Genomic DNA, 13136 nt, shown 5'->3' on the forward strand with positions numbered 1-13136 from the left:
GGCTCTCTGGTGCATCCAGCCAGCAATGCACCAGTCTTCTGTCTGCCAGCTCATCATTTCACCAGGTTTTGTAGCCACTGTTGCTCTACATGATAAGCTTGTGTGACCTGAGCTTCTTTAGGGCCCAGGAATTTCCAACTGCACTTGAATACTTGTGGTCTCAGCAAAACTATGTTCATTCCAGATAGGCCTCTGATAATCTTAGGTGTGCTGGGAACTTTCTCTAGGATTTATTTCTATAAACCTGGAAGTAAAAACTGATTTCTAACACAAACAACCAAGGAGAAGAAACTGAAGACAAATCCTATCATGTAATAAGTAGTGTATCATTAAAGCCACTTCACTGTAACTTATTAGAGTGCTGCCATATCTGGAATGTTACTCTTCGTGATAACTTGGTAACAGTAACAGGGCAGTACAAATATCATTTATATTAGATTCTTCAAGAATGTCATGTTTTGTACACTTAATTTGTAGGGCAGTACAAGTATCTGTTTTTTATAGAGAAAGAAAAAGAAAGATATGGATTGAATTATTTCATGGGGAGAAGTAATTGATTCTCCCCATAAATCAGCTGTCATTTGGCACTGGGATATGAAGAACAGAATGTAATAATTCAGAAAAAAAGACATTTTATCATTTCAGAGACTTCATAAATTGTTATAATTTATTTCTTGTTGTCCACATCAGAAATTTAAGTAGAATAGATTAAAAAATCATGAGAGAATGTGCAGTTAACGATCTCCAGCACTCTCCTTCACACTCATTCTTTTGGAGACTGTGCTTTCAGAAAGAAAATCACTGAATTGTCAGTGTTCAACAAGCTGTGGAGTTAAGGGTGAAATAAGCAATTGGCAACATGTAACTTACCCCAGTTAATGCTTGTTAGAAAAGCTTTACTTTCTGTTATTTAACAAAAATGTCAATATTAAACATAACTTAATGTACTGCCCAGCCTCAGATTTATGCTGAACAGTACCTGAGACCCCAGTGATTTGAGAATGAGAGCAAGTTCTTTTGCCACTGGTGTCAGGCAGCACTTCCAGTCAGCTTAAAGTGAGAGGAACACTCAGTCAAAATTAAAAATCAGGTATATAGTACTTTTTTTGTTGTTTCCTGTCACTTTTGTTTGAAAATATTCCTTGTAGAATAAAGAGAAAAATTTTCCATTGTAAAATCAAATTAAAATCTATCACATCATATGGGTGAACCTGAAGTGATTTATCCTTGCCAAGTGTTTCACAATGATATTAACATGTATGAACTAATTAAAGCAGGGGAGAAATAACCTTTTGAATCCAATTTAAGTTGAAATTCTTTGTTCATGTCATTTTAGTTCCTACAAGATATTCTGGACACATTGTTTGTAGTTTTGGATGACAACACAGAGAAGTATGGTCTGTTGGTCTTTCAGTCTCTGGTAAGCTGCTGGATTCTTATTTATCTCATGCTCAGTGAGTTTTGAGTTTCTTATGACCATGTTACTAGTATTGTTCTTCTGTCTAATATGAAATACTCAGCTGACCCAGCCATGCTTTCTGTAATGATCTTGGGTGAGGAGGGCAGGCTGACCTCAGCACATGCAGGGGCAGCAGTATTTACTGCCATGTGGGAGAAGCCACCAGGAATACCTGATAACACAACAGTGACTGTTTAAAGCAGCTCATGTATTTGAATGCTCCTTACCGTGGGTCACTTGTTTGTGGACACTTGGCAGCGATGTCAGTTCCTTGAGCTGGGTTCCCTTCTCCGTGTCCCCAGGTGTTCATCATCAACCTGCTCCGTGACAGCAAGTACTTCCACTTCCGCCCCGTGATGGACACCTACATTCAGAAGCACTTTGCAGGAGCTCTGGCTTACAAGTAGGTCTTGTGTTCCTCCCTTTGAGAGGTGGCGTCACCAAGCCATCTTTGGGAATGGTGGCACCATCAGGATCACAACCTTCCTGGCAGCAGTGTCCCCAAAAGTAGAGCTACTCACCTGGAAGTTTTCCAGCACAGCTGTAGGGAAAAGCAATCCTCAGGTCAAAGATGTTGGGATACATGACTCGTGTGAAAGCTTAGAGAACTAATTGTAACTTCCAAAGTACACAGATATTCACATAAGATGTTCTATTTGGCTACAATTTAATTTCAGTAGATCAGAAATTTAAATTTCACTGTCACTTTGATGATTCTGCCTTATTTTCTGGTATTCAAAAGAATTTTGCATAAGAGAATGAGACAGACCTTTTGAAAGCAGTAAGTTACCCTTTAGGTTTTTGGTTTTGAGTATATTCTATCTTTGGCCACAATAAACTATAAAAACAGCTAATAATTTCTATTGATTCTTTTAAGCAATTCACATTTTTGTGTAATTAAATATAAAAAATACTCTGTCAATGGCAGGTAGAAACCTATAGATAATATACAGCAGTGGAAGGCATAGTTGTGTTCGGAGGGTAAAAAGGTGTTCTGCTTTGTGTTCATTAGCACCTCTTTCAGACAAAACAAATGTTTTTTGGTAATCTGTTGTCTGAAATAAAACATGGGTTTAATACAGCTTTGTAAGTTAGTCCAGATGGTCTCGTGTACTTAGCAAAATAGATGCAGGTATTTTCTTTGTGATCTCAGTTTCTAAAAGCTTCTTACTAAGATGAGAGCTGGGATTTCTTATAAAATAAATGTATATTTTGGTCTTAGAACCATGCCTTTATCAAAGCTATCTTTCTAATAACATCTTTTTTATGTGCTCTTAGTGTTCCTCATGGTCCAAGTCAATTACAGAGAAGAAATAATTTTCTGGTTTTGAAATTTAAATGTAAATACTATGTAAATTCAGTATTGAGGACAGCTGTAACTGACCACTGCAATAAAGTGAAATGAGACTGGTTTAGAGATGTCTCCCAAAACCAGGATGTTTGAGTGTCAGAAGTGGCGCTGAAGGCTGTGCTCACTGTTCCCTCAGGGAGCTGATCCGCTGTCTGAAGTGGTACATGGACCGCTCGGCCGAGCTCGTGCGCCAGGACCACATCCAGGAGGCAATGAGGGTAGGTGTCCATTGGGCACTGGTGGCTGTTCCTCTGGGACCACAGAAGGGCTGGGAAGGCTGGAAATGGAATCAAGGGTAGTGTGCACTGGTTTCCTATAATTGTTTAATCGGGTTTTTTTATATATAGCCACAGTTTTAGTTTTTGGGGGAGATTCATTCTTGTGCTGAAGAAATTGAAACAATTAAGTCCCCTAAAACCCTTCTGCAACCATGTGGAGAACTTAAGTGTGACTTAGATCCATGACCAGTGCATGAATATTGATGTGGGCCACACCTTGTCCTCCAAGCAGCAGTAGTTTTGAGTGTATCAGGCATGGGTGCTGTGGATCAAAGTTTTGCTCTTCATTTCTGGCTGTGACACAGCTCCATTGTAACGTGGGTTGAAGTCCTGGAGTATTTTAAGCAGCAGATAAATGAGTCTTTAACTGGGTGGAAACCCTCAGAAGTAGCACAGGAGCTGACCTATGGTTCTGTGATGGGAGCATGATGTGTCAGGGAGGCACAGCTGTGAGAATCACCAGGAATGTTTTGGTGGTATTACAGAGAAATCAGAGAATAAAGAAAGTATTCATTTTTATCATGTGTAATAGTAAGCCTGGAAGTCAGTGTGTCAAGTGCATAAATACAAGATGCCAACATTTGCAGGAAGATGGGGTTTTTTGAGTGAATGCCCACCTGCACCTTCTGCCTCCAAGGGACTGGTGTCCTAACACCTGAGTCTGGGCACCTGCAGAACTGGAAGCAGTTGGATTTTGTCACTTGTCAGTTCAAAGAGGTGTAACCTCTTCCAGGTGAAGGACACTGCCAGTGTCATCCTCTCACTTTCCAGATGCCCTGCTAGGATCCTATTCAGATAAGGGCATTACACCTGTGCTTGCTTTGGCTTTGTAGATATTGACATGCTTAGGAACACCTTCTTTGGAATTTTCAACCACAGATTCGTATGGAATGGTAAAAATAGGGCAAAGATGCTTTTTCAAGGAATTAGCAATTTTCTCATTCTTTTTTTTTTTTTTCATCATTATCTTCCTTTTTTTTTTTTTTAATTGAGAAAAAAGCTATTAAAGTTATGAGATGAAAAGATCTCCAGCTGGAATGACTTCGAGGAGGTTTTCTTGCCTCTCAAAGCACTCATTAGTGTTTTATGCAGTGCAGCAAATAGAGATGGAGGATATTGTCCCTATGTGATCTGCATTTGTTGAACCTCATAGCAGTCCTGTTTGGAAATAGTAATGACAAGAATGCAGGAATGTCTTTCAGCACCTGGGGTTAGGGAAGTCAGTTTGTGAATATGGTACCTTGTGTCTTGGCCTCCAAGGCAGCCCTTTGCTTACTCAGGCTCTCACGTGCTGGCCTGGAACGTGGCTGTTCCCTCTGTGAGGGAGGTCAGTTTGCAGACCTGACAGCCCAAGCCTTTTCAAGCACAGGAATTAACATTACCAGCAGAGTTTGTGCAGACCTGACAGCACATCCTCTGCCACCCACGCTGCTGTCACATCTTATTCAGACAGTTGCCTTTGCAGGTATCTCTTGGAGGCCCAAATTCAGGTCTTATCTTCTCCCATTGCAGCAAAGTGATTGATTTCCTTCTTTGTTTCCAGATTTTATTTCAGGCATTTGGAGCAAGTTTGTACCAAAGATATTATCATTGCTAATGTGTCATTACTAGTACCAGATTCTGCTGTTGGGGATTTCTGTGGACTTTGATGTGTTCACCACACTTCTTGCATTAGAACTTCTTTGACTGAGAAAACAGGATAGCTCTGTGTCCCTTTTTCCCTGAATTACCTGTTCAATGTAGTGCCCTAAAGCTGGTGCTGAAATACTCTGCACTCTTACGACTCCTGGCTGCTCATGTACATTCATGATGGACATGCAGATGTCTCATAGGATTCTGATTTCCAACCCTGGCATTAGCAAAGAGAGTTGCAGAGGACTTCTGAAATGTCTTACCTCCCTCAAGACTGCTCTTAATTCTCAAAACGTCCTGTGCAACTTGGAGAAGCTGTAACTGAAAGGACATTTCTGCCTAGAACACAGCATCATGCTCCTTTATTGTGCCCTATACAAAACTCCACAAAAGCTCCATCCAGGAAGAGCAGCCTGTGCCTCCCAGGGGATTTCTGTAAACAAGTGTCCATGAATGGCTCCACAGCCAGTTTTGCTGTCCCTGAGGAAATTAAGAACTAAGGAACTGTGTCAAGGAAATGCCCTTCCAGCTTCAGTTATCTTCCAGCAGAACTATAAGTGGGTTTTGCCTACATTAGGGAACCAACAGCAAGGGCTTATTGTCCCTCAGGAGGTTTTCCCTGAGTCTTCCCTGCTGGTCACAGGGCAGAGGTGCTCACTTGTCACATGAACATGCACACAGACTGTATTTGTAAGGGACCTACTTCAATTTGACACTGATCTTTTATATCATGCCAAACATCACTGAAGGCTGGGATGTTATCTCAGTGCACTTGTATGTCTTTAGTCACAAATTCACATCATATTTTTGATGTTGTAGGTAGCAAGAATTAGTCCTGGTGCTGACTTGTGCTACCAATACTTGGTTTGTGTTTTTAGCATCCCATCCACGTGTGCAAACACTGGGAACTCTTTGGTTCAGTGCCTGTGTGGGCTCATTGCCTGTGCTAAGGAAGTGCAGTGCTCTGAGCCCTGCTATCTCACTTTCCACGGGGAATTATGGAGGTTCACACACAAATGCTCTGATTCACTGCAAAACCTAATCCTCACATTGAAGTTATGAGCCTTCAGATGAGAAGGATGGTTGTGTGTACTGATGGCCTAAAGCAGCTCCTACGAGCACTGCATGTGCTGGGTTTGGTGTTGGCACAGGGGTGTCAGCCTCGGAGAGCTGACTGGGAACCAAGTGGCCTTTGTGTGGAAAGGAGCCAGGAACACAGCTGATATTTCCTGATGAAGTTCTTTGGTGTAAGGAAGCTTCACTGGGAGATGGTTTAGTACAGAAGTATAAATAATAACTGCTAACTACCAACGTTGCCATAATTTCTGGGGGAGGGGGAGAGGCTGTAAGAGTCAATGGCATTTTGAAGTCCATGATGGCTTTATGAGGAATTTCACATTCCTGTTCTGTATCCTTAAAGCTGTGGCATTCTAAAGCTTACAATGCAGCCCTGCATACTTGTGCATATTGTGTGGTGGTTCAGTGAGGGACTCTTACGGGTGCAAAAATGTCTCTTGGGAGCAAAATTTATATTTGAATTAACTTCCAGTTTCCCAGCACTGAAGTAAGACAAGAGTACTTTCCATGGAATACACTGAAATATTACTAAGGTTTCTGTACAGCCTATGATTGCTGAATCTCCAGCCTGTTGTTTTCCCATGCTGGGTTTTGAGGATATCATCAAAACATGAATTGTCTTCCCTCAATCCTGCTTTGCTGGTGAATCCTGTTAAGCACTAACAGAAGGAGTGATGTCCCTGATATTTGGTACATTCTGGCATCGCCAGTTGTGCACAGCCAGAATCAAGGAGGTGTGTGAAGTGTCACCTTGCTGGGCTGGTGTCTCAGAACTGTTAGTAGGACAGTGACTTGTTACACCTGCTCAGAACAATGTGTTTTCTTCATGGTCACTGCTGCCAAATCAATGCAGTTGTAAATAATACCATTTACAAAATTTTGAAAGAAAACAGAACAGCTTCTTCAGACACTTCATTGTGCCAAGTCATGAGAAAACCAGAAGTTTCATACCTTGACCAAAATTTTCCTCACATGATGTAACTCAGATTTGTCTCCTTGATGTAAATGCATACTTTTCCTGTTAGTGGGCCATGCAAGTAACAAAGATTATTGGTTGTGAATGGTACTTGCCTAAGAGTAGCTCTTCCTCAACTGAATTGTATAACTTATAAAGCCTGTTTTTCATTCTCCTTTCTAAAGCTCAAGAATTTAGTTGTTATGCATGTAGAGTCTTTCCTGGTTCTCTTTAAAGCTCCTTTATTTTTCTTTCTCTCTTTTTCTCTGTCTTGATCTCCTTCCTCTCCTGCTCCTTAAGGCCTTGGAATATCTTTTCAAGTTCATTGTCCAATCTCGGATCCTTTACTCCAGAGCTACTTGTGGAATGGAGGAGGAGCAGTTCCGCTCCAGCATCCAGGAGCTTTTCCAGTCCATCAGATTTGTGCTCAGCTTGGACAGCAGGAGCTCTGAGACTCTCATCTTCACACAGGTTTGCTATTTCCTACACTCCCACGGGCAAACCACAAGGCAGCTGTTCCTGTACGGGTAGGAGGTGTGGGCACATGGGGGTGAAATGCAGGTCAGTGGAGTTTTCCCCCCTAAAAAGCTGGTGATGCTGCAAAACAAGACACCCATTAATGGCATTAGACAGTAACTCTGCACAGGTGAGCTGGACTGGGGCACTCTAGGAGGAAAGGACTTCTCACATGAGAATGCCATTTTTGCTATTCACAAAAGTAAACTGCATTTTCAAGTCTCCCTCATTCCTATGTCTTATGGTTGGCTGTTGCAACAAAGCAAATGGGACTCAGCTTCTTCATGCAGGAAAAGCCCATCCTTTATTCACATAGTTCATATTTATAGGAAATACCAGAAGACACTGTGTTAAACCTAACTGGTCAGCAATACACTGACACTCAGTTTACTGGTGGGTAAATGGCTAGGGTGTATGTCTGTCAAATCTCTCTATATATGGTTAGTTTACATATATTCTTCACTGATTCTTATGAGACAGATTTCTTGTTTAGAACAGGTGCAAATGGTTTTCTTACCAGAATAACTTGTTATGTTAACTGCTTTGATTCTTATGATTTTTCACATGGGAAGTTAGCTAGCTGCACTTAGAAGAAATAACAGGCCAGCTGGTAATTTAGCAGAGCAAGGCCTGATTTTATAAGGCCTTTCTTTTATAATATCTCTACTTGTATGCAACAGTTGGCCTCAAGAATTCCTAAATCCTTCATTATAGTACTTCAAATCAATACTTACAGTCACAGCAGCATCACAGTGAGAAGTTCAACTGATGTATTTGCACTCAGGTAAACAATTCCAGTATGTGCTAAAATTGCAGTCAGAATCATGTGCAGCCTGACCACAAACATGTTGTGATGCCCATACTCATATTTAACGCATCATTAAATATGGCCCAGGGGACTTCATGAAGATTCCATGTGGGCTGAAGACAATACTCAAAGTAAGTAAGGATGCTGCTGAGTTTTGGGTTCAATTTCAAACACCTCTGTACTGCATTACATATTGCTGCATTTAAATTTTAAATGTCAAATATGCTGTTTGATGCCTCTGCTCAGAGAATGTCAGAATGGAGCACCCAGAACTCCCTGGTAAACATGAAGGTGGTTTGTAATCACTAATGCAGAATTACAGATGTTTGGAACACCTGCCGTATTTTGCAAAAGAAGCAGCTGCTGTGAACATTGCAGCCAAGCAGTGACTCTTCTGGTTCAGGAAGCTGCCAGTGGAGTGATTCCTTTCTTAAGGAGCTGCTCTGAAAGATTTGAGAACAGCTGCTCTAATGTTTTATTTAATCACCCATTAGTGGGTATAATAAGATGAGCCAGGAACAAGAGAAATCAGTGCACAGAATTTTGCAGACAAAGTGATGGTGAATGGAAACAGTATCTGCTGAATGTTTTCCAGTTGTGTTGGTCCCAAATAGAGAGGGAGAGTCACTTTGAGGATGGGGGATTTTCCTTTTTTTTCTTTGTTTCTCCTCTTAATTTTTTTTCCTCCTTTCTCTCACTATGGTATTTCTTACTTTGGACTTTTGTAATTTGTAAAGCCTGTCCTTGTTGAATCTTTGAAAAGTTTACTTTTTGTTTCCCCCTTGCCACTGTGTTGCCCCCTGATCCCATTGCCCCGTAGGCCCCCCAGCCTGGAGGGCAGGCGAGCGGAGCCGGGACAGGTGCCCCACAAAAATGTGGGGGCACAACAAGGCCGACATTTAATCCTGTAAGTAATGATCCCCAGGACTGCTCAAGTGTTTCATTGTGGATGTTCCCAGTTAATCTCCTTTCCCTACCCCAAACACTCTTTTCCTGCATATAAACTAGAGTTTGATGTTTGAGTGGCCAGTACTTTAAAACTTGGAGATGAGGAATATTTCAGTTATTCATGGACTGGTTTATGGCATCCACACACCAAAAAGACAGTACTGAGGGTGTACACAAGATTATCTTAGTCAATGTGTTCAGGGGAGCCAAGTGTTTTCTTATTTGATTATTAGTTCTGGGAATCTGGACAATAGCTAAATACCCACAGAAATGCTCGAGGCCCTGGCAAACATCATTTCCCTCACACTTGTCCTCTTCTCAAGGATATTTGACAGATCTCAGTATCTCAGTTTTTTCCAGCAATGAGAGTAAAACTGACTTCCTTCCTCCCAGGCAATTAGTTTGACATGAGTAATGTTCCAGCATATTTTAGGGTGTTGAGCAATAATGGGGCCCTTCAAGGAACTGTTGAAATGATGTCACCTCAGGACAGCTCCCAATCTTCCTGAAGAAATCCAATGCCTACCTTGGGATTGCTAGGGGTTTTACAGAAATCCTTCTGCTTTAAAAGTAGCAGAAAGTTTAGGAAAACTCATGTTAGGATTTGTTGGGCCAATATTGTAATTTCACTTGTATTATCCCAAAGATAAAGACAGTGACTGGATTTGTGGCTGTTACTGCCTTCCAAGAGTACCAGGAGCTAGTGAAACAATTTATACTTATTTGTCAGTACATTGTAGGTATGCAGGAACAAATAGGTGACAACACCCAGGAGGCCTTGTGGGGGTTTGTGTAATCTGAGTTGATTGTGACAAAGTAAGATTTTGAGAGAGAAGAAGTGGAAGAAGGAGGTAAATTTATATTCAGAATAATTTAATGAGTTCTACCATGTTAGTTGTAAAAATAACTTGATTTTGCTCAAATACTATTAAATAGATTTCACTGTTGAAGGAAAAAGACTTGGCAAAGAAGGAGGCTGGGATTATATGGATTAGGAGAGTCATGTCAGTACGGAAGAGATAAAGAAATGTTTATGCAATGAGAAAACATAAAAAATCTCTGAGGAAAAGGAAATACTGATAGTGGTGAGACTCTGGAAGGACAAAGCTGAACAGAGATCTGCAGTGAAGTCTGGTAAATTGTGCAGGAAATCACTGAGGGGTTTGTGTGGTGAGCTTCGGGGAAGGGAGGTGGGAATGGCAGCAAGGGAAGAGTGGAGGTGAGGCTGGCTCAAGAAAGCAACCATCTAGGAATTAAAATAGTTGCAATGAGGAAGCAGGTGTGAAGCTTGGGTAGGATGTGGAGGAAGGGAAGAATTTTAAAACATTAGAGGTGGTGGCAGTTGTTTGATAGGACACCAAGTATGCAGAACTTGAGCATAGGGTGGTGCATGGAATTTTCTACTCGTGTGAAAAAATGAATTGAAGAATAGGAAATAAGACATGAAGGGATTTTTGTTGCTGTTGTGCTGAACCATTTCTGCACTTGAAGAAGAACTTTCAAGGCTAGCTCCAGCTTACTGGAAATGTCTGTTACTGCAAGAATCACATGCACACTCGCATGATGTGATGCCTCTTTCACATGGACTCACACCCCACCCCTGCTGCAGAAATCCTGGAATGTCACATGGCAGAGCTGGTTAAGGGTCTGTCAGCAGGTTCTTCACTTCAGAATATTTTCTGAAGAGTTTTGACTTAGGTAGTTGTTTAGTACAAACAATTGGTATAGAACTCTCTAATCAGAAGCAAGTGTTGTATTAACTGAAAAAAGTAAATCAACAAAGATGGACTATCTTGTCTGATGTCTCAATTTTTCTTCTGTTTTATAAGCTGTCTCCTAAAATACAGCTTTTTGAAGCTATATCTATGTACTCTACTTATCCTAAGATTCACTATTGCAGCAGCACTTGATTTTTCTATGCTACATGTGACTTGTTCACTCTGAGCTCCAGGTACCACAAACCATGACCACCAGCCATAGCACAGTCTGTGGTAGCTTTGTGCAGACCCTTCGTTCAGTGTTCCTGTTGTTCCCACCTCGCTGCACTGAGCTGCAGGTCGGGAGCTGCAGGTGCTGAGCTGCCTCCTGTCCCCGCAGGCGGCCCTGCTGAACTCGTTCCCCGCCATCTTTGACGAGCTGCTGCAGATGTTCACGGTGCAGGAGGTGGCGGAGTTCGTGCGGGGCACGCTGGGCAGCATGCCCAGCACGGTGCACATCGGCCAGTCCATGGACGTGGTGAAGCTCCAGTCCATCGCCCGCACGGTCGACAGCCGCCTCTTCTCCTTCTCAGGTGCGCCGGGGCTCAGGCCTGCTGCTCGCTGAGGCAGCAGCACCTCGGGGGCTTTTGCAGTGGCTCTGTTGTGAATAATTCCTGCTGAATGCCAGTAATGTTGGTAACTACTTCTCTTGGCAGCGGCATTAATAAATGTATTCATTCGCTCGGTTGGTTGGAGCAGGGTGGTAATAAAGGCAACAGTGTGGGTTTGATCCCTCTTCTCCCAGAGGCTTTCACTTCAGAATTGGATTCCATGATCCCTATTTGTCCCAACTCAGAACATTCAGTAATTCTGTTAACTCTGTTCAATACAAATACTTTACAAGTTTCGCTATGGTAGGAAATGTTTATAAATCCATCATAGATAAATTGTAGTTACTAAAGGTTGATTAACATACATTAAAAAATTAGTTAGTTATTTCGACTGCCAAATCTCACTTTACGTTTTGCATTGCTCTTACCATGGACAGGAAGAAAATCTCCTTTCCAGCCAACTTATGCCTGGGAAGCAGGGTGGAAGTCATGTGAGAAACCCACCACATTCCTTTAAAGTATCTTCAATCTTTATGTTGTAACTTTAGTATTTCTTTAGCTCAACACTTAGTAACTTTAATTCTTAAAATTTTACTTAAATATACTTATATTGTTGCTTATATATACTTTAAAACAGAATTTTAAAAAATCTTTAAGAACTCAGTGGAAAATAGCTGAAGATTATGAGTGTATTTCATACATAAAGGTCTGAATGAAAGAAATTATGAAGGTCAAGTGGAAGATAGAAAGCTCCAGTGGGTTTCTCTTTCCTGTAGTGAGGACCTCAAGTTAGTGCACTTAAATTATTGTACTCAGTACAAAGTGAGAACGATAACACCACAGAATTTTGTTGAGACTATCCATTGTAATTGTTTGTAAATATTTTCTTTCCTTACATTTGTAACGATTTTCCTTCATTCAGAGTCCCGGCGCATCCTGCTGCCTGTAGTCCTTCACCACATTCACCTTCACCTACGACAGCAGAAGGAGCTGCTTATCTGCTCTGGGATCCTCAGTAGTATCTTCTCCATAATCAAGACCAGTTCTTTGGTAAATCTGCTACGTGATTTCAATTTTTTATTTGCACTTCTGATTTAGTAAAATGAAGAGTGAGACATTTTTATAGGTTAATACAGGTTTTTCAAAGAACCTTTTGAAAACAAGATTGTGCTGTCAGCAGGAGAGCATCTGAAATGAAGGTCTGGCTCTGTGTGTGACTCAGAGCATCCTGATTACACAGTGTGCTTGCTGTTAGGAGGGGGGAATCACATACACCCTCACCAGCTTTGACACTGTTTAATTTTCTTCATGCAAGTCCAGAACTTGGATGTCAGTGGAGTTTAAAAGTTCTACACGTCTCAAGGACTCGTAGTTCTGCAAGAGACAGTAACTAGCACTGTGTGGTTCACATTAAAAGAATACTCTAAAATTATCCAATCAATGAATTCCCACTTACTTCTGGAAATTGCTGCTCAGTTTCAACACCCAGCTTTGACGGTCATAATACTCTGATCTCAAATGGTAACTAGATCATGTAAAGCAATGCTCACAAAGAGGGGGTGGTGAAGTTTCCCCACCTGACTAAAGTAGGAAGCTCATTGCTAAATATAATTCATACCAATGTGTATTTCCAATTACAAGTCATGGTTCTGTGTGAAAGGAATGAGGTGAAAGGCATCATGGAAATAAGCTAAAATAATACTGCCATGGAGTAAAGGTTCCTGAACATAATCTGCTTCTATTGTGTTCTAGACCTTTGATTGTAGACTAACCTTTATGGCTGTCACCCTGAATGTTTCCAGAG

General features: G+C 41.3%; 1 protein-coding gene across 1 annotated transcript in view; it reads left to right on the top strand.

Moving 5' to 3' along the window:
- The window catches only part of DOCK3 (dedicator of cytokinesis 3), a 179625-nt gene that overhangs the window by 120158 nt on the left and 46331 nt on the right, over positions 1–13136 (top strand). The window contains exons 21-26 of the mRNA XM_041462709.1: positions 1337–1420; positions 1762–1862; positions 2947–3028; positions 7053–7223; positions 11122–11314; positions 12255–12382. Coding sequence (XP_041318643.1) covers positions 1337–1420; positions 1762–1862; positions 2947–3028; positions 7053–7223; positions 11122–11314; positions 12255–12382 — 759 coding nt within the window. The remainder of the gene's footprint in view (positions 1–1336; positions 1421–1761; positions 1863–2946; positions 3029–7052; positions 7224–11121; positions 11315–12254; positions 12383–13136) is intronic.

Source organism: Pyrgilauda ruficollis, unplaced genomic scaffold, assembly GCF_017590135.1.
Source record: "Pyrgilauda ruficollis isolate IOZ18807 unplaced genomic scaffold, ASM1759013v1 scaffold10, whole genome shotgun sequence".
Classification (NCBI taxonomy): Eukaryota; Metazoa; Chordata; class Aves; order Passeriformes; family Passeridae; genus Pyrgilauda; species Pyrgilauda ruficollis.